We start from the raw sequence: 25,760 nt of genomic DNA on the forward strand, positions 1-25,760 counted from the left end.
AGTTAACAGGAGAAAAGAATGTGAGGGGAAGAAAGTAAAAGAGAAATGAAGTGCCAAAAAAAGGCAGAGGACATGGCAGGGCTATATGACAGTGAAATGAGCAAAGGAAGTTATATACATAGTTACTTTTAATTTTATTACTAGCAAAAACAGTGCTGCCTTAAAGTTGGTTTTCCTGCTGTTTTCAGACGGGGTCACAGCTAGGTCATTCCAAGGCAGATGACTTTTTCAGTTTTGTTTCCTCACAAAAGAAGTGATTGTTCCTTTCAAACTGTTTGGGTCATTCAGTTACCCTCTCATTGCTGCATTCCACTTCATTTTCCATGCTCTGTTAGAGTGCAGCACGGTACCTGTGAAGTGCTGATGTCCAGACAAGCCACCTAGATTGCTCAGCAAGTGACGTGATTTTTGTCCTGTACACTGCACATTTTAAAAATTCTAATACTCTACCTACTTTTATATTATTATTTGTATTAGCAAAGCACCTAGGAATCCTAGAGGATCCTATTGTGCTAGATGCTGAACAAACACAGGATAAAAATGGTCCCTGCCTCAAAGATCTTACAATGTAATTATAAGACAAGAAACAAAGATGGATACAAACAGACAAAGGAGGTCAAGGAAACAATGAGACAACCCCATAGACCAAAATAGCTCTGGCCTGTGCTTAGATATGATCTTACTAATAGAGCTGTATGAAATGTGTGCAGTAAAATTTAAAACGTTCATGAGATGCTGCTCCTTGAGTTGGAGGGATATTTTTTTAAAGAGTAGGTAATGTGGCCAGGAGGGCCTGCAGAAGCCATTTGGGCTCTGTCTCTTTGAAGCAAAGGTTTAAATTGCTCTCTGTGAACTATAAAAATACATTTTTTTGAAGAGAGTCCATGCTCTGATCCCAGTAATACCAGTGTAGATGAGAGTGAAGCCCATGAAGTTAATTTAATTTACACTGCTATTATGGATATCAGAATAAAGCTCCTTGTCTCAGTGCAGTTTTCCCAATGTTTCCCTCCCAACGCACCACATTTCTAATTTATTAAACCTTAGCCTGGAGAACCAAGAAATGGGGGATAAGGCGGAGGTGTAGGCTGTCCACAGAGGCCATATTGATGATGCCACATTTTGAGATCAGGATTTCTTCCATGTGTCAGTTCTTGGGAAATAGATGAGTATGCTGCATCCCCCAGGACCCAGGAGTAGTAATGAGAAGGAGGAGCAGAAAGGTACTGAGGAGTTAATGACCATGAGGTAGTTATAATGGGGAGGTGGATACTACATTGTAGGACACAGTTTAGGAATGTAACCAATATAACGGAGGAGAAGCCATTTCATCTGAGTGTGATGTGTCAGGGCAAAGGCCCCAGCTACCAGGAAGACAGAGCATTTGATGTAGCAGCACCATGTGTGCAAGACTGCTACTGCCACAGCTTTTTCTTGATTCCTGTTATCTCCATGGCATCCCTGTGTGATGCCCAAGGAGCAGCAGCCAGGGGAGGAATGCATGTGATGGTGTGCGTGCAGTGCCCAGGGTAGAATGATAAGAGGGGCTGGTTGCTTCTCCGTAGTTACAGCTGCAACCAACTTGCTTTAGAAACAGTCGCTGTGAGGAGGTGCGTGGAGGCACGGCTTCTCCAAAGGTTGCCCGTGCCTCCCTTGTCAGCTTTCTAAGTGGTGTTGTGAGCTTCTCAGCAGCACTGCTCTGACTGCTCAGCCATTCCACCCCAGCAACCTCTAGAACCTCCGATCCCTCCCTACTGCCTAGCATTCAGGCTAATCCCCGACCCTGAGCCACCAGCTCTGCTCTCATCCCTTTCGTGTCACTTATTGGAAGACACACCTCCCTAAACCCAAATGACTTTTTCTCCCCCTACTGCCCACCCAGATTCGATTCCCTCTCCTCCCCTTTCGCAATGGCCGCCCCCAGAATCAACCATGTGTCTGCTGCCTCTGCCTGTCATCTCTTCTGTTTATCCTGCTACTGTTGATGTTTCCTGAGGAAGAACAGTATTGACCTCTGTGCTTACTTAGCCTAAATTGAATCATACCCACCTCACAGCCATCTTGTTTGATGCCAAGTTGACAAAAGTGCTGGCACTTCCTTTCCAGACATTCTCTTTTGCTGACTTGTGAAGGTGCCTGGAAAAGAAAATTTATTTCACAACTGTCCTCACAATCACAACACACAGGTGGGCTACTTGTCAAACCAGGGATATTATGGGCCTGGTTCTGACCTCAAGTCAGTTGCAAATAGAAGTATCTATATATGGGTGAGGTTATGACACTTTTACTCTCAGGGAGGAGAACATTGCTCCACAAATGGCCCCATTGACTTCAATAGGACCATGTGTGAAGTTAGCTACTATTCAACATAAATTAAAGATGCTGCAATCTAACCCAAAGGGAATAAAGGGTTGCTGAATTAAGCTCAATTCTTTAATTTAAACATTTACTCCTGATTTATACTGCTCTAATTACTCTTGATCAGTAGCCACCCTTTATCTAGCAGTCACCTCTTTCTTAGGCAATAATACCATGTAAACCACAGAGGGAAAATAATTAAATTTATTAGAACCTGTCTTTGTATTAGAAGTCACCCTCGATTTAAATCTTCAGGGGCAAGTAATTGGATTAAACAGAAGCTGCAGCTTCTAAACATTTTATATATTCTATATGGATGTCTGTTCCCAACAGACCAAGTATGACACGTATTTTTTAAAGAAAGCTTAAATATGTACACTTTTTAAACCTATTAAACCAATAGCTAGGACTGGTAAGAAATTGTCTATCTCATATTAGTTTGCAGACTAGATTGCAAAGATGGGGATTGGTCCTGCTTTGAGCAGGACTAGGTGACCTCCTGAGGTCCCTTCCAACCCTGAGATTCTATGATTCTGTGTTTATACATAACATGTAACTATAGCCGTAGAGAATATATCACCTCTTAAAGTGAAATGCTTTCAATTTTCATAGCATAATAACCCTATCCGTCTTGAGTGACAAAGAGAAACAAAACCGTAAGTCAGTGACAAGACCACTGTCTGAAAAGACCATGACTGAAAAGAAGATGTGTAACTCACCCTAAAAAGTGATGCATTTTTAATAACTTATTTGTTGACTATGTTTTATGAATGATTGGTGAACATTTGATTTTCTTTACATATGTTCTTGAATTGCTAGATGCTCTGTGCCTGGTAGAAATCCTAAGGAGTGTCAAGTGCTGCTGACTCTTTCTTTAAATAGAGGCATTGCTTTGCAGCACTGTTTGAAATCAGGCCATAAATGAGATTTCCATGTTTAATATATTGCCTCTCTGAGACCATTTGTTAACAGCAGGAGTTTACACCATTAAAAAAGAGTGTGTGTAAATAATGCAGAAAGCACAGACTCCCTAACCTTCGGGGTCTTGTACGTGCTAAGCTAAGCATTATCGTTCATATTCTGAGTGAAGATGTAATGCTTTTATATTCCAGGTATGTGTTTATAAATATGAGTTATTGCACGTTTTATAATTGGATTAAGCACAATAAGGCTGAAAGCACTGAAAGACAGATGCACGCTGTGTTATCTGTGTTATTCTTTCTATCTTTCTTTATATTTGTGTAATTCGGTGGTTCAGCAAACATGAGAAAACAATTTTAAACTGGCCTGCTGATATTCTGCAGTCTAGTCATGGATTCTGCATATATCTGATACTTTATAGGTCTGCACAATACTGCAGTATCTGTTACCAATGAGTACAGAGGACTTGATTCCTGACGCAGCTCTGATTTTATTACAGTAGTGAGCATCCAATGCTGGAAAGTAGAGTGACCCTCACACCCAAATCATCATGCTCCAGGATTTGTGGCCTTGGTGCAAATGATCCTTTTGTTCATTCCAAACCAGCACCTGGTGCTTCCTCCAATAACCAACATCTATCCAACCCAGGGCAGCTGCAACATAAGTAACTCTTAATAGGCAGATTGGAATTTATAAACCACCAACTAAAAACAACGATGAGTCCTTGTGGCACTTTAGAGACTAACAAATGTATGTGGGTATAAGCTTTCATGGGCTAACACCCACTTCATCAGATGCATGGAGTGGAACATACAGTAGGGGGGTATAAATACACAGCATAGGGTGACCAGATGTCCTGATTTTATAGGGATACTCCCGATTTTTGGGTCTTTTTCTTATAAGGCTCCTATTACCTCCCACTCCCTGTCCCGATCTTTCACACTTGCTGTCTGGTCACCCTAACACAGCATATGAAAAGATGGGAGTTACCTTACCAAGTGGGGAGTCAGTGCTAAGGAGACAATTCAATGTAAGTTGGAAGTAGGCAATTCTCAACAGTTGACAAGAACTTCCAATGTACATTGAATTAGCTCGTAAGCACTGACCCCCCACTTGGTAAGGCAACTCCCATCTTTTCATATGCTGTGTAGTTATACCTCTCTACTGTATGTTCCACTCCATGAATCTGATGAAGTGGGTATTAGCTCACGAAAGCTTATGCCCAAATAAATTTGTTAGTAAGTGCCACAAGTATGCCTCATTGGTTTTGCTGATACAGACTAACATGGCTACCACTCTGAAAAGTACCAAGTAATATCCCACAAGGTGGCATGTGTATAGGGAAAGTGATAAAGAACTTGCAATTTGGGAGGTTAAGTAATGCATGCCATAAATTAAACAGTAAATGTCTTAAGCAACCTACAGAAACAGCCCTTGCCTGAAAGTAGTCTGAATCCACTGCACATCCAGTGATGGCTTAGCAGCAGGTGAATTTGCCTTCTTGCTACTGTGTTTTTTCAGCACAGGAAGATCTTCAGCTAGGGCTTCTCTTTGCTATACTGTGGAACAGAATGTCAGCAGTCCCTTCAGAGGTGAGTGAGGACCGGTTGTGCCAGTACACGCATAGTGTGACTTCTCAGTCCAGCTTTTTCTTTTGGTGTCTACCATCCAGAAGCTTGTCCTAAAATGGATGCCAAAGAACCCCCTCATTGAGCCTGTTTCACACTACTAGGAGCTCTCTAAGCATATGATGCATCTCCCAAGGGACCTGCCCTCTGATACACACAGATGCCACTTAGAAGTTAAGAAAGAGATGTGGGTGGTATGAAGATGTGTACTGTTTGTTTAAAACCATAGAAGGAAGCCAGGAGGTGGAACAGAAGCTCTACAATGAAGCAGAGAGAGCAAGAATGCAGTTTTAGGAATAATACTGTTTTTCTTGTTCCAACAAAGTTCCTTCTTCAATGTTACAAAAAAGTGACTTTTCCTGGGAGTCTTTACCATTTTCTTTACCATTGTACCGTTGTTCCACTTTGACATCGTGTCAAAGGTTGACTCATTTTGAACTAACATAAATAAGAGGAAAAGAAAATGCTAATGTTCATCCATCCATATGACTTTCAGTTTTATAAAGCCATGGAATGACCTGAGTGGAAGAAGTGCTTCACCATATTTCAAATTGCAATAAAGTTTACCCCAGAGTGGCGAGGTGCATATCAGCTCATTTAATTTACTAAGAGGTGAGTGAGGCTGAAAATCTGTATAAATTGTTTGTTTTTGCTGAGGAAGGGGATTAAAAAATACCTTGCCATTGTTCTTAATGAGTCTAATGAGCGTTTCATTCCAAACAGGAATGGAATACATGAGTGGGAGTGATTTTACCAAAGGGTCCAGATGGTCAGAGATAGTGTGAAGGCCCTCTTTGAACAAACAAAACCATGTGACTTTGCATTCAGTGAAGAAATCCACATATGAGATTGTTTGGTAGGTGAGATTTTAAACAAGGAACTCCAAGAAATTGAAGTTGATAGCTGAGCTAGCTCTGGAACAGTTATCACACCTACTGTAAATGCACATAGTAGAAGCATGATGCAAGAAGTAGCAAAGAAAAATTTCCCAGGAGGAAAAAGGGAAGTGCCATCAAGAAAGCCTCTTAAGAACACTGAGGTCCCTCAGCAGAAATGTGACAAGAGAGAACATTGCAGATGAAGTCCACCCAGCCAGCGGGAGCATGTGCAGAGAATGTAAGTGTAACCCCCATTTCTTTTTATTACTTCATGGTGGTCAGCCAAAAACACTTACTGCTGTAATTACAGCTGCTGTTTCTACTTGCTCTCAAACAAGGTGGCAGTAAAGGGCCTTGAATGGCTGCAAAGAAGTAGTTGCTATTTCAGCGTGCTACAGGGAGTGCGGGAAATTGTTAACCGTGCTCAGTAGTTGTTTTGAAGCTGGTGTAGAAGCTTCATTAAGGGCAGACTTTCCTGCATGTACACGCGTACACCAAGAGAGAAGCTGGAAGCTCCTGGCCAATCAGTAGTGAGTTATGTCAGGGGCACAAAACTGGCAGCCTTGGTGAGCACTGGTCAGATCCAGCCCAGCCCTGCAGGGAGAAGCTAGAGCTGCTAGGGGTAACCCAGACTGAATCTCTGGGTTGGATCTTAATGCAGCTGCCTGTAATTTTAAAGAAGTCAGTGGGATTGAGACTGGGACCGAACCATAAAGGAGCGATCGCAGACCTGATGCCAAATGTCTTCAGCAGCTGCACTACATCATTAAACCAAAAACTGTGTGTGAGCCTAACAGCTACAGTCATTGTCAGTTTTTCTTTCTTTCTTTCTTATTTGAAGTGTTGTTTGTGCCCAATATTGGGGATGCTGAAACAACTGGCTATATAGTACAATCAAATGTTTTATTTAATTGTCAGTGTAATACCCTGGGTGATCCTACGTTAAAGCAGAAAATCTCCCATTGTCAGAAGTCCCTGTATTTATTTAGTGTCTAGGCCCGGTGTTATATTCTTCAATTTAAAGGAAAATAAATTTCTAGTTAGGGTACATTGTAACTGCTGTGCTGTAACAGGGGTGTATTTTTTAATGTTATTCATAATTATCAACTGTGTGTGCACGTAACTGTCTTGTGATTAACGCTATGATTTAGTGATGGGTATTTTTAGTAAAAGTCTTGGACAGGTCAGGGGCAATAAAAAAAAAAAGTCCCGGCCGCTGAGCTGTCCGTGACTTTTACTAAAAATACCCATCACTAAATCTTAGGGGCTTGGAGATGCTCCTGCGGATGATGATGCTCCTGGGGAGGACTCCAGGGCCCCACCGCTGCTGCTGCCCTGGGCAGGGGGGCAGCACCCTTGGCCCCTGCTGCTGTGGCTCCGGGTGGAGAGCCTAGAGCGCTGCTGCTGCTGCAGCTTTGGGTGGTGGAGGTGGCAGCCTGGGGCCCTTCTGCTGCTCTGGGCAGGCGGACAGCATACTGGGGCAAGGCTGCTGCTGCCCTGCTGCTGCCACTGCTGCTCCTGGACCGCTGCTCTGGGGAAGCCTGGGGCCAACTGCCTGGGGCCACCTGAGCAGCGGCTGGTGCCCAGCTGCTCAGCTGGCCCTGGGGTCAGCCGCACAGGCCCCTGCAGAAGTCACGGAGGTACCAGAAAGTCACGTAATCCATGACCTCCGTGAAAGACTGGTAGCCGCTGCTAGTGTGGACAAGGCCTTAGAGTAGTCTCAAGGTTGTTCTGAGCTGTTGTAGCCCTCAAGGGGCTGTTCAGTATCTGGGGAATCACTGGACAGCAGCAATACCCCTTTCTCCCAGCCACACCCTCCTATGATGATCAGATCATCAACTGGCCAGTCAAGTTGTCTTTTCATCTGTTTTGCGCTGCTAGAGCTATACAAAGCCTGTAGAACAGGGGCCAAGATCAGGTCTTTGCTGACATACATCACAAGTGAAATGAATGTGGAGGTGTCAATCACATTTTAGTGCCAGTCTACAGCAGTCTTAGCCTTAAACAATAATACAATTAAACAGAGACTGTCTGTCGTGCTATGGGTACACCCAAAGCCAGTATTTGAATAGCAGCACTGTTCCTGATCAGAATGGAGAGGCAGAGCTCTGCAAAAAGGTTGCATTCCACCTCCCTGCCTGCATAATGGCAGGCTCTTGCCAATACTGTCAATTTATCAGTTTGACCAGCATCACATTTACTAAATGTAAAATATCTCATAGACTCATAGACTTTAAGGTCAGAAAGGACCATTATGATCATCTAGTCTGAGCTCCTGCACAACACAGGCCACAGAATCACATCCACCCACTCCTGTAACAAACCCCTGACCTATGTCTGAGCTATTGAAGTCCTCAACTTGTGGTTTAAAGACTTCAAGGTGCAGAGAATCTGTACATCTCCAAAGGCACACTATGTGCTGGTTTGCCTGCATTTAGTCAAAAGACAGTATTCGTTCAGTACTGGATGCTCTTTGTATTTGAACGGTCTTTTATGGAATAAAAGTTTATGTGCCCCCGCTAGACCGATGCTAATCCATAACAAAGCGAGCACACAACTTGCCAAATTGTGCTGCTGATTGCTCTCTGTCTGGAACAACCTTTTGTCACTGTTGTCAATGTAGAAATATATATATATATATTATAGTTACACACACACATACAGTTGGAGTAAGAATAAAAAGGGAAAACAGGATGCACCGTTTCATCTTTTATAAAAGGCTTTTTCAGCTTTCCCCATCTCCATGCTCAGAGTACAGAAAATATAGTAAGAATAAAAGCAGCTCTCCAGCTTGTGATGCACAGCTGTGGAGCAGCCCTGGGCTTTCAGGGATGACATTTATGGCTGCCATCAGGTCTGAGTATTTGCATTGGATTTTAGTGTCAGCATTGGAGGTGGGGCTTACCAAGGACTCTGTTTTGTGTTTCTGATCTAGCTAAGAGGCAGCTCTGCCTGGAAAGATACTAATTTCCCCCCTTTCTGCTATCCTGCTTGGATCTGACTCCTCCCTCCTGCAGCGCTGAACAGCGCAGGCTGAATCAAAGAGCCTCTCATTCTCTACTATGTTTCTCCCTGAACCAGTAGGGCTTGAGCATACCTGACATTCTGCCTTCATTTCAACTGAACTCTCGAGTAAGGCACATTGTCTGCTATCTGTCAAAAGTGAATGGCATTTTATTCCCACAAGAGCCCAATTTAATCATCCTCTTGTACTTGGAAGGATTATAAAGAACCAGCTCAAACCCCAAAGTCTGTTTTAAGGAGGAATTGCTTTTTTATCTGCATCGTGCACTCTTTGGTACATGTGTTAATGTTTCCTTTGATGGAGCCTGCTTTTTGTGTGTGAGTTATCCTGGGCATAGAGGACACACACACACCTGAATGTATCCTGATCAAGTATCAAAAAGGAGAGTCTATGAAAACAAAGAAGAAACTTCTGATGTGGAGCAGTTCCGATTCATCTGACGAAAACTTGCGGAGTCGGTGAGAAGGCAAAATAAAATTCCTAACTACCATGTCGGTAACACCTAGTCATTTCCCACTGAATGGGACAAGCCTCTTTACTGAAAATCATGGCATTATGGATATAACCAATGGACAAAGAACTTTGAATATCTTTCTTTTTTGCTTGACGTTTATAATTACGCTCACTACCCTGCTGGGCAGCATTTATTCACTAGTTTCCTTACTGAACATTCAAAACAAAACCACACTTTCAATGATTGTGACTTCCTTGTCTGTGGATGATTTGATAAGCGTGGTGCCAGTGACTATCTTTATGCTCATGCAGTGGTCAAGCGAGGTGCTCCCCCAGCCTCTGTGCACCACATCAGCGCTGCTTTATTTATTTCAGGGCATTTCTAGCAATCTGAAAGGTACTCTTATAGTTTCTTACAACTTCTACACGATCAACAAAACTGTGATGTGGAGTCAGCGGGCCTCCAAACAGCCAGTGAGCATGATATGGGCCATTCTCACTATCTGGATTGTCAGCTTGCTGGTGTGCATTTTGCCTCTCTGTGGTTGGGGCACCTATGTCCCCACCTCTTGGGGTTGCCTCACAGACTACACCAGTTCCTACGTCCTGTTTTTATTCATTGTCTACTCGCTGTGCTTCTGCCTGCTCACCGTGCTTTCTGTCCCTCTAACTTACCAACTGTTGTGCTCAGATGAGCAACAGCGTCTTTATGTCGATTACCAGGAAATCACCCGAGGCTATTTCACCCCTGGGACGCCCCCAGTCTGTAGCACCACCCTATCCCTTTCTCCGGAGGACCCCGTGGATAAAACCCTGAAGCATTTCCGAAACGCCTGCCCCAGCTCGGAGATAGTATTCAGGCAAAGCCCAGCTGAGAGCTGCGGGCTGGACTCCCATTGCACAAACAGTGTGCAGAGCAGAAGCTACACTGTGGAGTTTGCTCAGAAACGATTCTCACTGATTCTTGCGTTGACAAAAGTCATTCTCTGGCTTCCAACCATGGTAAAAAGTCAGACTTCTTTGCATATTTGTAATGATTTCTTTACACAGGGACTGGGTTTATGTGATATTAATTTAAACAGACATCCAGCAATTATGAGCAGCATAAATCATATCCATAGAATTCATTTCAAATAGAGCTGTGTTTGTGTATGTATTTATCTGGCTTTCTTCAGGATTGATACATTCATACAAAATCAGTGCATTTTAAAAATGAAAAGCCAGATTCATCATTGTTTTTCCAGTTTTACATCAGTGTAACTCCACTGAACCCAGCATAGAGCTAGGCTAATGGTAGGGGTGAATCAGGTTTTGTGTTTCAAGCAGTCTGGCAGGCATTAGGTTGACTCTGAGATCTGTGAGTTTTACTAAGGCAGATTTTTTTTTCCTCCATCCTCACAGTTCTGAGTCACGCCCTTTGCCAGTCATCTCTGGGTAAGAAACTGAAGCTTGTCTGAGAAGTGATGAAGAATGTTTGTATCTTTGTAATTGTTGAAGCATTACTACATTTTGATGCAATGTATGGGAAGGATAAATATAACAAAGGATACTTACAAGTGAGTCCTTTGCTGGGCATGTGAACATGTTGGGAATTGTTCAGTGTCATCCTTGTCCTTTGATGTGTATGGAGTCAGCTTCTCAGCTTCTTTCCATAAAGAATGAGAATTATAATGCGTGTGAAGCCCAATCCTGCCTGGCACTGAGTGCCCTCAAACCCCATTGACTTTGGGAGTGGAGGATGCTCAGCACCTCACCGGATTGGCTCAGTAATCCCTAAGAATTGCTTGGAATCTGAGCTGCTTCTTTGGCAGACCTCAGGCATCAATATTTATCATTTCATTTGCAGCATAAGGCATTCTGAGAAATAGAGAGAAAGGGAGAGGGACTGTATAAGGACATTTGTCTTCTAGCATCTGTCAAAGTCACAAAGCCTAGCGGGAAATCAATGAAAATCTGTGACCTCTATTTTTGTCACATTAACAATGTGATGCTTTTGTTATTCCTGGAAATTCAGTATGTGACTGAAGTGATTTAATTTCTTAATGTTCTGCTTTTCAGATACAGATGGCTGTCCAGCACATAGTTGGTTTTCAAAGCCTTTCCTTTGAGACATTCAGTTTTCTGCTGACTTTACTAGCTGCCACGGTCACCCCTGTATTTGTTTTGTCAGAACGCTGGATCCACCTGCCCTGTGGCTGCATCATTAACTGCAGGAGGAATGCATATGCCATTTCTTCAGAAGAAAGGAAAAGTAAGTGCGGGAGGTTGAAGGATGGGATATTGTCTTAAGTGATGTTCCATATGGCAACAGACTGTTAGAGTAAATTTTATAGTAGATTGCATAGAAAGCTGTCTGCAACAGTAATAATACTCTGCACTCCTGTAACATATTTCATATGAGGATCTGAAAGGCTTATTTAATTAATGTCCATGAAAACCTAACAACATACCTATAAGATGGCTAGAGAGTATTATTATCCCATTTTACAGTCAGGGAAATTGAGGCACAGAGAAGTTAAGTGACTTGCCCAAGACCACACCGCGAATCATTGTCAAACCTTTTAACAGAAACTATGGGTTCAAACTCACTCCTCCTCTAGCCTCTAGACAATACTCTCTCCCTAGAAAAGCACATCTGCCACAATGACATGCATTAAGAAAATACATTGACTGTGCTAAACACATTTTAAAGACAGGCAAAAACACCTCTGAATTCTGAGTGACATCATGCCCCTGAATTACAGGAATTTTGTCAATGAGAGAAAAGGCCCTTCACATCCTACTGCTCACACATCCATCCACTGAGAGGCCTTCGGTGTCGACAGGACCTCACAGTCACAGCAATGTGTTGCAATTACTTTCACATATAATAATTATAATAGTTTTCTGTATTAGCCATTCAGCAGTGACCCATAGAAAATTTAAATCAGTAGAAAAATTCTCATTGACATCAATTGGTTTTGGATTAAACTCTTGTTCCCTAGTTATACTGGTGTAACTCCATTGACTTCAGTGGGTTTACTCCTGATTCTCATGGGAGTAAATGAGAGCAGAACAAGGCTCATGAAGTTCAGAAAAGCACCTTTTGGCTCAAGTCATTTGTTCTCTCTGAACTGGATTCTTCTTTCAAATCCAGACCATGAACTTTTAACCACTATCCCAAAGAGAGTGACTGCAGTTTGTCAAGAAAACTATTCATTCCAGATACAGCTTTGCTCTGAATCTAATCTAATACTTACAGAGGTAAACTTATGATGATGGTAAAGAAACAATTGTATGATAATGTAAATAGTAGGGCTGTCAAGCAATTAAAAAAAATAATCGTGATTAATTGCACTGTTAAGCAATAATAGAATACCATTTATTTAAATATTTTGGATGTTTTCTATATTTTCAAATATATTGATTTTAATTACAACACAGAATACAAAGTGTACAGTGCTCATTTTTTATTTATTTTTGATTACAAGTATTTACACTGTAAAAAATCTGAAAGAAATAGTATTTTTCAGTTCACCTAATACAAGTACTGTAGTGCAATCACTTTATCATGAAAGTTGAACTTACAAATATAGAATTATTACAAAAAAACTGCATTCAAAAATAAAACAATGTAAAATTTTAGAGCCTGCATATCCATTCAGTCCTACTTCTTATTCAGCCAATCACTCAGACAAACAAGTTTATTTATATTTGCAGGAGATAATGCTGCCTGCTTCTTATTTACGATGGCACCTGAAAGTGAGAACAGGCACTCGCATGGCACTGTTGTAGCTGGTGTTGCAGGATATTTACATGCCAGATGCACTAAAGATTCATATGTCCCTTCATGCTTCAACCATCATTCCAAGGGACATGCATCCATGCTGATGACGGGTTCTGCTTGATAATAAACCAAAGTAGTGCGGACCGACGCATGTTCATTTTCATCATCATGAGTCAGATGCCACCAGCAGAAGGTTGATTTTCTTTTTTGGTGGTTCAGGTTCTGTAGTTTCTGCATTGGAGCGTTGCTCTTTTAAGACTTCTGAAAGCATGCTCCACACCTCGTCCCTCTCAGATTTTGGAAGGCACTTCAGATTCTTAAACCTAAGTCTCACATTGGTACCTTCTTTGTGTTTTGTCAAATCTGCAGTGAAAGTGTTCTTAAAATGAACAACATGTGCTGGGTCATCATCCGAGATTGCTATAACATTGAATATATGGCAGAATGCAGGTAAAACAGAGCTGGGGACATATAATTCTCCCCCAAGGAGTTCAGTCACAAATTTAATTAATGTATATTTTTTAATGAGTGTCATCAGCATGGAAGAATGTCTTCTGGAATGGTGGCCGAAGAATGAAGGGGCATACAAATGTTTAGCATATCTGGCATGTAAATACCTTGCAGTGCCAGCTACAAAAGTGCCATGCAGATGCTTGTTCTCACTTTCTGGTGACATTGTAAATAAGAAGAGGGCAGCATTATCTCCTGTAAATGTAAATAAACTTGTTTGTTTTAGCGATTAGCTGAACAAGAAGTAGGACTGAGTGGACCTGTAGGCTCTGAAGTTTTATATTGTTATGGTTTTGAGTGCAGTTATCTAAAAAAAAAATCTACATTTGTAAATTGCACTTTCACGACAAAGAGATTGTACTACAGTAATTATATGAGGTGAATTGAAAAATGTTATTTCTTTTGTTTATCATTTTTACAGTGCAAATATTTGTAATCAAAAATAATTTACACTTCGATTTCAATTACAACACAGAATACAATATATATGAAAATGTAGAAAAACATCCAAAATATTTAATAAATTTCAATTGGTATTCTATTGTTTAACAGTGTGATTAATTGCGATTAATTTTTTAAATTAATCATGTGAGTTAACTGTGATTAATCGACAGTCCTAGTAAATAGAAATGCTTTGTTTTTAGGATGTTCATGCTAAAAGCTATTCTGAATTTTTAATAGAATAATTGTTGAGTTTGTAATTTGGACACGAGAACAAATGGATATAAATTGGCAGTCGGGAAGTTTAGGCTTGAAATTAGACGAAGGTTTCTAACCATCAGGGGAGTGAAATTCTGGAACAGCCTTCCGAGGGAAACAGTGGGGGCGAAGGACCTCTCTGGCTTTAAGATTAAGCTTGATAAGTTTATGGAGGGAATGGTTTGATAGGATAACGTGATTTAGTCAATAGGTCAATAACGTGCGACCACTAGTAATTAGTACCGAGGGTCAATGCTGGGATATTGAAAGTCTTTTTCCTGAGTGTCTGGCTGGAGAGTCTTGCCCACATGCTCGGGGTTCAGCTGATCACCATATTTGGGGTCGGGAAGGAATTTTCCTCCACGGTAGATTGGCAGTGGCCCTGGAGGTTTTTCGCCTTCCTCCACAGCATGGGGCAGGGGTCGCTTGCTGGAGGATTATCTGCTACTTGAAGTCTTTAAATCAGGATTTGGGGACTTCAACAGCTGAGTCAAGGGAGAGAATTATTTCAGGAGTGGGTGGGTCAGCTTTTGTGGCCTGCATCTTGCGGGAGGTCAGACTAGATGATCATAATGGTCCCTTCTGATCTCAAGTTCTATGATTGATTCTATGATATGATTTCACACTTAATACTATCTTTTGAGAAACAGAATCTGTATGCTGAATAAAGACACTATTTTATAAATGGTTCTCTGTACTTTGTGTCTTAAAATGTTCTTAGGTAGATTTGATAGGAAGATGCTTTCATGATTTGATAAGAGACATACCTTTAATTACTGTATCTAGTAATTTGAAAATGGGAATGGAGGGAGTTTATGATAGAGGAGAGAAGTAATTAAGGGAATATGTGGCAGTAGAGCACTCTTATCTTAATTCCTGAACTACTATATCATCTAAAATAATTAGCCAGGGTACTGATGTTGGGATATAATTTTATGTGTGGAGTGTATATATTGTCTCTGTATGAAGGTAAGATGATTATGGAATTAGTTCACCTACATGATTGTGTTCTAACGTAGAAATGTATTTTTCTTATTTGCCTCTTGGCACTGAAGTACAGTTCTGATTGATTCTCAGAAGTAGAACGTAAGGAGGCTGTGTAATTGCTGGAGGTTTTTAAGAACAGGTTAGACAAACACCTGTCAGGGATTGTCTAGATAATACTTAGTCCTGCCTCAGTGCAGGTGACCAAACTAGATAACCTATTGAGGTGCCTCCCAGTCCTACATTTCTATTTTTCTAAGTGTATTTTTCTGAAAGCATGTTATGTTATCTTTTTTGGGTTTGGGGAATTTCTCATTAGCTGAAACTGAGATATACCTCAAAATGAGCCATAATTTGGTTATTTACTTCTAGTAGAACTTTTATAAGGCTTTGCAAATCCTGTTCTTTAAAAATGATGGGTGAAACTATTCCTATTTTCTGGCAAACAACCACCTTCAAAACATAGAAATTCCAGCGTGTTTTGACAAAGGAATAAATAAGCTAATTAACTGTGTGTATATAACGCTATGGTTAATATTTAATTTTCCATAATAATTCATACATTATACATACCAAAAAGTCTGTTATTAAAAGTAACCAACTTGTATTTTAGTTTTAAATTTACAGATAAAATTAGGGCTTTTTTAAAATATATTTTCTAATTGTGTTTCTTGTATGTAACTTTTTAATATTTTAATTATAGAAGCTTTTCTCTTTCTGTTTAGCAAAAAGGAGGGGTTTTGAATTCAATCTGTCATTCCAACAAGGTTATGGAATCTACAAGATATCCCATGAAAACCACCACCATGATGATGATGGTGATGATAACTCTATATCATATCACAACCTGATGAACTATGACTGTGAAAACACACAAGAATCTCAGAAAGAGAGCAACAAAATCCTTAAATCTGCCAAAATTGAGTTCAGCACCATGCCCATAGAGGATAGCTCCATGTTTAAAGATTTCAACAAGGGCAAAAATATGGAGACCAAACAAGAACTTGACAAGGACAAAAGCATGGACTGTCTTCTTTCAGACAAACTAGGAGCCTTTAAAAGAGAGGAGGTCAGAAACTTTGACAAATCAACATTTTTTGAAGCGCAGGAAAGAAGGCTGTCTCACGAGGAGAGCCGTAAACCAGAACTCTCAGATTGGGAGTGGTGCAGGAGCAAATCTGAAAGGACTCCTCGTCAGGTAGAGCATGGTTTTGTTCTTCATTCCTTTTTTCTTCTTTTGAAGAGTTTTAAAGAGTTCTTGTATAAAATCATCTTAAATACATTTCTGATTTTGTTGAAAAATTCCCTCCAGCTCAATTATTTGTAATAAAAATACTAAACAGGTTCTAATTCCAGACATATAAAGCCCTATATTTTGGCAACCTCTACTCACTTCCCATCTATTTTCTAATTCTGCTCTTGGAATTGTGTCCCATTTGAACCAGTAGTCATGGATTTTCCTTATGTGACGTGCTACATGTGTTGAGGTGGTTCACTATAATAAAAAGTTCAGTGTGAAGGGTTTAAAATGATTTTAAGTTTACATTGTGACACAATACTCCGATTAAACAAACGATCACAGTTTCAAAAGCAGTTTTTAAATGTGTGCCAACACTTTTTCATGCCTAAATTTTGGATGGGCAAAAATGTGTAAGCATGAAAAAATGAATATGTAGAAATACAGGAGTGAAGAACATGTGTGCAGAAATGGGCGTGCCTAATTGTAGAAGTTCAAAATACAGTAACTCCTCACTTAAAGTCATCCTGGCTAACGTCGTTACGTTGCTGATCAATTAGGGAACATGCTCGTTTAAAGTTGTGCAATGCTCCCTTCTAACGTAGTTTGGCAGCCGCCTGCTTTGTCCACTGCTTGCAGGAAGAGCAGCCCATTGCAGCTGGCTGGTGGGGGCTTGGAACCAAGGTGGACCCGCAGCCCCCTATCAGTCCTCCTATCAGCTGCCCGCTCCCCTAAGTTCCTTGTGCAACAGCTGCCCAGCAGGCTATCAATTGTCGGCAGTTCAGCTGTCCCTCCCCCCACTGCCATGTGCTGTTCCTGCCCTCTGCCTTGGAGCTGCTCCCGAGACTCCTGCTTGCTGTGGGAGGGGAAGGGAGGAAGAAGGGGGGCTAATGTCAGGGTGTCCCCCTCCCCCTTGCTCCTGCACCCCGCTTACCCCATCTTCCATAGAGCAGGGGGGACACACGACAGGGCTCAGGACTGAGGGAGCTTGCTGGCAGCACCTGCGGTCTCAGCAAGCTGATCTAATTAACAAGGCAGTGTACTTAAGAGTAGAGTCAGCGTAATTAAAGGGGAAATGCGCATCTCTCTCTCACACACACACATGGTGTGTGTCTCTGGCTCTGTCTGCGATGCTGTCTCCCCTCCCTCCATTCTTGCTGCCTTGTGCAAGTGTGAGAATTAACCCTTGAGGACTCAGCCAATTGCTAGTTCATCATTTAGCAGTAAGGCATTCCCTGGGAAATATCCCACCCTCTGACTCCTCTACCTCAACCAAGCTTCACAATCATCATCGCTGTGTACCAATATTAAATTGTTTGTTTAAAACTTATATTGTCTGTGTGTATGTTGGGGGGTTAGGTTCCAGCAATTTTTTTTTCACCAGACCAAAGACTATATTAATATATAATATATATTATACTCTTGTCTGGTGAAAAAAATTTCCCTGGAACCTAACCCCCTCATTTACATTAATTCTTATGGGGAAATTGGATTCGCTTAACATCGTTTCGCTTTAAGACGCATTTTTCAGGAACATAACTACAACATTAAGTGAGGAGTTACTGTAGCTATAATATATAACAGTGATCTTAGTTGATTCGCCTCTGATGTGTTAGTTCTCTAGAAAGGAAAACAAAACCAAACATATTTAAAATCTCTAAAATGAACATTAATACATTCTGCATTTCATAATTAAACAACATATAGATGCTTTAATGTTTTGAGCTTTTACATGTGTAGCTTTTCCTATGAGACTCTTCTGTGTGTGAAAATGGATGTATTAACCACACAGGGCAAGATTACGGCCCTTGCTGTATGCTTGTCCAGGAGAGTAAAGGACATAAAGAACCCTCTTCTTCTCCTGCCTTTGCTACCAGGGCCGGCTCAGGCTTTTTTGCCGCCCCAAGCGGCGAAGGAGAAATAAAAAAAGCCGTGATCGGCGACACTTCGGCAGCAGCTCAACCGCGCTGCTTCATTCCTTGGCGGCAATTCGGCAGCAGGTCCTTTGGTCCGAGAGGGCCGGAGGGACTTGCCACCGAAGACCCGGACATGCCGCCCCTTCCCATTGGCCACCCCAAGCACCTGCTTTGTTCGCTGGTGCCTGGAGCCGGCCCTGCTTGCTACCCGTTTTGAGGAGAACAGCTGGCATTAATCTCCTCCCACTCAGTGGGCAGGGAGTGCGTGGAGCCTTGGATTCCCCTCCCCTAACATGCCAGCCAGTGCATCTGAGCTGGCACAGAGTGGGAGGGCTGGCACTTTACTTCCCCCATGGAGCAAGAGAGGAAAGGGACTGAACTGTGACTCTGACACGAGTTGTTCTTACTCAGCGCAGACTATCAGATGGGAATCTATCTCATGGTAGGTGTTTTAGCAGAAAACCCAAATGAAATGTGACATCCTTTGGATGACATGCCAGGTATTTATTCATTCATACAACTGAGTGAAATGCAGTTGACTGTGGATTTCAATATGGGTATCAAGATTACCGTTCTTTTTGACCCAGAACATTGCAAGTCTTAGTATGATTATGCCTTTGTTTGCTTTATAACTTGGCTAGTTACTAACAATAAGCAGTGCTCAGGAACTGATTAGTCTTCCAGAGCACTGTGGAATAACTGGTTCAAGATAAACTCCTTATATATGTCATTTTAGTTTAATGATCTACTAGGTGTCCATAAACTGGTCTCTTATTGTCCTATAGATATAGGGCCTGATTCTGCTCTCACACTCAATTTACAGTGGTTTAATTTCATTGACTTTGATGTAGTTAATTATGGCTTAGACCAGAGTAACAGGGGCATCAAGGGCACAGGATGTATGTCATGTAAAACTGGGCTGGTCCTGATCCTGCAATCTGGACTGACTCATATGGCTGCAGAGAGTCCCACTGAAGTCATTCTAGTTTCTGCATGGTGACTGGGGTCTGCCCATGGGGATCAGTTTGCATGATTGGGGCCTACATGCTCCCTCTTCCACATGCCCCAGAACTCATTCGTGTACTCTCTACCATGCTGATGACATATCAAGAACTGTTGTGACATAAAATGAATACTGCTCTCCTTAACCTGATGACATTTTGCTCTGAGAGCTCCACTCCTAATGTCATTGCACATTCTTGGGTGTTGGGGACACGGGAGTTTTTGCATTGATTTCTGACTATAATTGAGTTCAGTACCTAAAAGAATTACTGTTACTGGTGATTACTTAAAGCTGTCATTTGTAACAATGGCACTGATAATTTGAAAAGGGATCCAAAAAAATAAGCATGGGTATAGAACAAACCTACGCCACATTAATGTCTTGTATACTGTATGAAGGACACAACAGACCTCAAACAGAAATGGGTACGACTATTTGATTTTCCATAATTAATGTGTTTGTTTTATGGGGGTGGAAAGGCCTAACAAGAAGTGATGCTGAGGAAAATCATGTTGTGCCTAACAGAAGGGAGAAAATATTGTTAGCTGAGCTCATCTGTATTGAATGCAAAGATTGTTGGTAATGCAGTCAATGAGCACTTGGATTTTCTGCCTCCTAAAAGTTAATGATTATGAACTAAAGGCCAAATACTGGCTTCAGGATACATACAACCCTCACCAGCTATAATGGAACCTGTAGTGAGCAAGTGTCGCATCTCAATCCTGTCTCCCCCATGACTGTTGAGTTTACAGTCCAGAGACTCTTTACGTGTTGAGCTGTGGAAAACATTCCAGGACTGGCTTTAGAAGTGATAAAGGGTAATGCATGTGTTGTTATTGCACAGCCCTATGATCTGCCCATAGCTTGCATATGCCTTCTCTAGCTCAGAGGGTTCATGCTTCTGCACACGATTTTTGGCCTGCCTTAAATAATGCCAATAATGCTATTTTAATAAGCATGAATGTGTGCCCATTTTCAAGTTAAACCCCATGGAGTCTCTTTGAGGGGAGAGTTGCCTACCTTGTTCTATGTCTGATAGTCTAATCACTGCTGTAAATTGGTTCTGAGATGCTTTTAAATATCAGCTTTGCCTACTCACTTTCAGATGTCACCAGGCTCCTTCGGTTAAATCCTGAAGGATGTGATCTGAAAATGAGATGTCCAAGAACAAACAAGGGCACACAGGCAAAAGAATGTAATGCAAACACTAATACAGAGCTTTCTTCATTATTGAATTACTGGTCAATTTGATCCTTCATTTTATTTGATTGAAACCTCAGGAATCAGGTCACTTGTTTTGTAAATAACAAAATTTCTGACCTTTATTCTGATTGCATTTGACACTAAGGAGTGTTTAATTAGTTCATTGGCCATAGGAAAATGCCATTTCATCAATAAGGTAGTCTCCTACTGGCTTTTATACAGGATTGTAACTCTGAAGAAAAACAAGAATCTCTCTCCTTAAATTAACAAGGAAAATATTACACATAAAATGTAAGACTAGAATGCTCAAGAAAGATGGTTAAAATTAAAAAAGCTGTGTTACAGCATCAGTGACATTATAGGACACTACTGGGCTGTGAGACTTATTATAGGGCCACTGCCCTCCAGTGGTCACACACACATAACAATCAGTTGCCTATCCAAGTGATAGGAAAAAGTGGAAGACTCTGTAAACTCCTGGAACACATTTCCAGGGGAGGTGATAGGGTTTAATCATCCCACTGCCAGAAAGCAGGAAAAAGGGGTTAATAAGCTTTCTGGGAAGAGAGGGAAAGTACCTGCCACACCCCGCAGGGAATATCTAAACTGCCTAGGTATGGGGGGAGGAGATGACAGCTGGGTCTGATTAAGAAAGTAGGCTTTTGAAAAAGGCAGGATTAGGTCATGGGTGTGGTCATACTCCCAGGGTGGAATTTGCCTTTCCTATGAGAACCCCACCTATAGGAGCCAGTGCTCAAGAGCATGGTGGGTGAGACATTGATCTTGGACTGTTTGGGATTCCTGGTCCTATTTGTGTAGCATTCCCTGCAGAATGGGGCATGTGGTGCAAGTTGTTTTTTCCAAAGGATCAGGGTCTAACTGAGAGCCACACTGGGGTCAGGAAGGAATTTCCACTCCTGGCAGGGACCCTGGGGGTTTTCGCCTTCCTCTGCAGTGTGGGGCACGGGTCACTTGCTGGCTTGAACTAGAGTAAATGGTGAAGTTTTTAAACCAAGATTTGAGGACTTCGGTAACTCAGCCAGAGGTTATGGGTGTATTACAAGAATACGTGGGTGAAGTTCTGTGGCCTGCAATGTGCAAGAGGGTCAGACTAGATAATCATGATGGCCTTAAAGTCTGTGTTTGAAAGGCTTTCATCAGGACGTACAAGTGGAGGGGTGTGCCATCGTTTGTTTGAACCCTGACACCACCTGAAACCCTGTTGGAGCTGCCACAGTGAGCTCAAGTTAAATCAATAGGGGCAGATATTTGGGGCTGGATGGCTCCGACCTGTTCATAAAATAAAAGAGACCATTTGAATATGTTGGATTTACTCTCCCTTTTTTAAAAAATGCAAGTGTTTGGTCACTTACAGCCTGCAGTGATGAACAGATGTGCTCTTAGCAAAAAGTAAATGATTATTCAGCAGTTTTAATGTATTGGCCTTTGCTCACATATCCTGTATAATCTAGTTGACAAAGTCAGATTATTCTGTTGTAGGTTTATCACTAACTGTGACTGTCCTTGCGGTAGCCTCCAGTCACTTTTTCAACAAGAACTCCTCTACCATGTTCTTTGGCTGTCCTTTCAAATTGCTAGTCCTGTTGTGACTTCTGCTTATAGCTAATGCCAGCATCTCTCTGTGAAGCAGCAAACAGTGACTGCATGTGGCTGGCTTCCTTTGCCCCGAAGACTGTGTTTGTCACTTCTTACACAGACTTGCCATTGCCCAGAATCCCAATTGGTGCTTTACTGACATTTTCCAAATTCTAACACAGTGTGTGGTTGTCAGGCTATCGTGCTTCGAAGGTCTAAAGTTCAAGATGCTAGTTACAGGATCTCTTTGTTTCTGACATTCAACTCTAACTTGCAGATCTCCACAATGCTGACATTTGCCCCATTGGTGAGAAGGGCAAGATACAGAGATTCCCACCAGGATTAAAAGCAGAATTAAACTGCTGGGATCTTGGGCTGACTTGGTAGATAAATTCAACAGCAAAAAGGATTGTACGTGATTAATAATACATGTGGGTTAATTAATGTTTGCAAAGTGCTTTGAAAAAGCAAGGTACAGTATAAGTGCTAAGCAATATTGGGCCAGGTCCTCAGCTAGTATAAATCGGCATAACTTCATTGACTTCACTGGGGTGGGATCAGCTCTCAGATCTGTAAAGAGGAATTTTAATAACTTAGTACAAGGGACATAAAGTTAAAAGTGAACTTTAAATATTGTTGCAACCAACTAAGTGAACATACATTTTTATGTGTTGAATACCCAAATAGCAAAGGACCTGGGACACTCAGCTTAAAAACTAGTTTTGGGCTAACTTTTCAAAAACTAAATATCCGGTATTCTGCGGGTTATACTCATTGGAGCAATGGACCTGAACCATAAGGATGTGGGCAGGTGTTATCTAGTTGTAAAGGTTTTTTTCAATAGCTGTTTCCAAAGGTTCTGAAAAACAATAATTGTAGAACTTTCAAAATCATGTAATGTTCTTTGGCGAGGGGAGAGATCAACACTCCTTTAGCTTTATACTGGCTAACTTACATTCAGGAGGTACATTGCAACTGGTCTTGATGCTTTCGTGCTAGGGAGGAGCATGGTATGCCATATTGCTTCCTGTCTGAGAGTGGAAGGCATCACATTTCCACCATTTAAGTGCATGTTATCAGACAAGAATGCTATCAGTTCTGTCATATTGTTTTCCTTAGGGCAGGTCAGTGCTGTGCACCAGTTTCAAGGTCTGGATACAAGATGAGAGAAAAGCAACATGGGGGAGAGAGGGAAAGGGGAGTACGCTCAGTCACATACCCATGTTACTTAGAGCAAAATAGTTGTACGTCCACTTTGTTAAATGGCAACTCTCAGGAGCCAGATAAAAAAGCACTATTTAAATGCAGCATAGAAATGAAGAATGCACTTCTCTAACCCAACTAACCTCCTTTTTCCAGTCTACCTTTTAAGGAGACCATTAATTAATTTACCACCCTCATTCTCCTTCACCCAACTAATTGCAGTCAGCCAGTTCTAGTGATTACGTAACTGCTCTTTAACAGCACAGAAATAAATGATTACTACAAAGGAGCAGGGTATGAAGTGTTCTGTTCAAAACCCTGTGGTCACTCTATCGTAACCTCTAATGTTTTGGGCTAGCCCTGCTGATTATGTATTGCAGTACATTTTATATGGGCTCCCATCAAAATGAACGTGGAGTAGATTTGACTGGGTCTCTTCACAGACTGTTGTCTCACTCTATCTTTGAGAGTTGACCCACATGCTACTGTACCAGTTTGGGGTCTAATACAGGGGTGGGCAAACTTTTTGGCCCCAGGGCCACATCTGGATGGGGAAATTGTATGCAGGGCCATGAATGTAGGGCTGGGGGGGGTTGAAATGCGGGTATGGGAGGGATGCAGTGTGCAGGAAGGGGCTCAGGGCAGGGGGTTGGGGTGCAGGAGGGGGCTCAAGGCAGGGGTTGGGGGATCAGGGCAGGGGGTTGGGTGAGGGATGCAGAAGGGGTTCAGTGTGTGTGCTCTGGCCCGGCATCGCTTACTTTGAGTGGCTTCAGGGTGGCAGCGGCTCCCTGCCTGCCCTGGCCCCTCACCACTCCCGGAAGTGGCCAGCATGTCCGGCAGTAGCTCCTGGGGGTGGAATGGGGCAGGCAGCTCCCCCATGCACTGCCTTCACCTGCGGGTACCACCCCTGAAGCTCCCATTGGCTGAGGTTCCCCGTTCCCAGCCAATGGGAGCTGTGGGGACAGTACCTGCAGGTGAGGGCAGCTCATGGAGCCCTCTCTTCCCTCCCCTCCTGGGGCCAGAGAGACATGGGGCTTGCTGCTTCTGAGAGCAGCGTGGGGCCAGGGCAGGCAGGGAGCCTGCTGTAGCCCTGCTGCGCCCCGGGGCTGCCAATCCTACAGGTCAGATCGAAAGCCCTGATGGGCCGGATCTGGCCTGCAGGCCATAGTTTGCCCTCCCCTGGTCTAATATATAGTATTCTAGTCAGAGCCTAGTCCAGATGTTAGACCAAACTTCTCTCTGGTGTAACTCATTTTCTCTTCAGTGCAATTACCTCAAGGATTAATCTGATGGGTGCATTTCACCAGTGCATTGCAACAGCTTTATATTGCTGTAACTCCACTTATTTTTCTTTGTCACAGCTATGTTTGCTGCATGCATTTTCTATGCCATTTTGTGTGAGGATTATTGTTGTTCTTTGAGTAACATTCACAGAATTATAGAATCAACATAATGCTGCTAGAACTATGAGTTGAGCTTCAACAATTCTCTTTACTGCATGTGTAGGCTATTAGCTCTTTGGGCCCTATCCTGTGATATTTTTTACGAGCAGTCATGGCACAAATAGTCCTTGTGAAGTCAAGTAGTCTCTGTTAGTATTCATGTAAGAACTCCAGGTTTGGGCCCCTTACTTAGCTTAACTCTACTTGCTGGGTGCAAGGAAGCACATCTGAGAGAGCGGGGAATGAAAATGTCTGATAGAACATAAAAAGCTTCTTCTTCCACTTTTAAGCCTTCCAGAACAGACAGTTTCAGCTAGAAGTAAACTCATCATTGCTTTTTTATGAAAAGTATAATATGCTCCCATTTCCAGTCAAAGCCACTCTTCCTCTTTATGGGGTTTAGTTCAGGTATATTGGGAATTAGATTTGCAGGCTGCCTGAATTATTGTGAATTTTTGTTACTTTAAATCTAATCATGAAGGTTGAGATTTCAAAGCTATCTATGGGATGTAGATGCACAGTTCCTATTGAAACAGATGGGAGTTGACCACCTAAATCCGTGGGCAGCTTTGAAAATCTCAGTGGAATTGTGTTTTCTCTGATAGATGGTTCTTTAAAAACAATATTTACAAATGTTCTCCATAGTGTTTATTTTGATCATGTCCATGTTTGTTTGTGCAAACGTTCGGGGAATGGCTGTTTTCCCTCCAAATACTTGGATGCATATGTGAACAAGGCTATTCACTATTGGTTACTCATCACTCATTATTTTCTTGCTTTGAAAGTTCCCCTTGACCAATCAGGGAGCAGAAATAGTACCATATTAAAAGAGCCTATATTGTCAATAACTTAGTTACGACTAAGAAGCAGACCAGGTCTAGCTCTGTATTGGAACTCATAAATGCAATAAATCACAATGGTTACTTTAAAATAAAATT

General features: G+C 41.9%; 1 protein-coding gene across 2 annotated transcripts in view; it reads left to right on the top strand.

Annotated features, from left to right (window-relative positions):
* Positions 1–25,760, top strand: part of GPR149 (G protein-coupled receptor 149) — a 237,823-nt gene that overhangs the window by 187,781 nt on the left and 24,282 nt on the right. The window contains exons 1-3 of one of the 2 annotated variants that reach the window (XM_039488657.1): positions 9,132–10,265; positions 11,322–11,514; positions 15,948–16,420. In XM_039488657.1, coding sequence (XP_039344591.1) covers positions 9,300–10,265; positions 11,322–11,514; positions 15,948–16,420 — 1,632 coding nt within the window. In that variant the 5' untranslated portion in view covers positions 9,132–9,299. Of the gene's footprint in view, positions 1–9,131; positions 10,266–11,321; positions 11,515–15,947; positions 16,421–25,760 lie in introns of those variants that run through there. The other variant, XM_039488658.1, reaches the window with a different exon arrangement.

This window comes from Mauremys reevesii, linkage group 9, assembly GCF_016161935.1.
Source record: "Mauremys reevesii isolate NIE-2019 linkage group 9, ASM1616193v1, whole genome shotgun sequence".
Classification (NCBI taxonomy): Eukaryota; Metazoa; Chordata; order Testudines; family Geoemydidae; genus Mauremys; species Mauremys reevesii.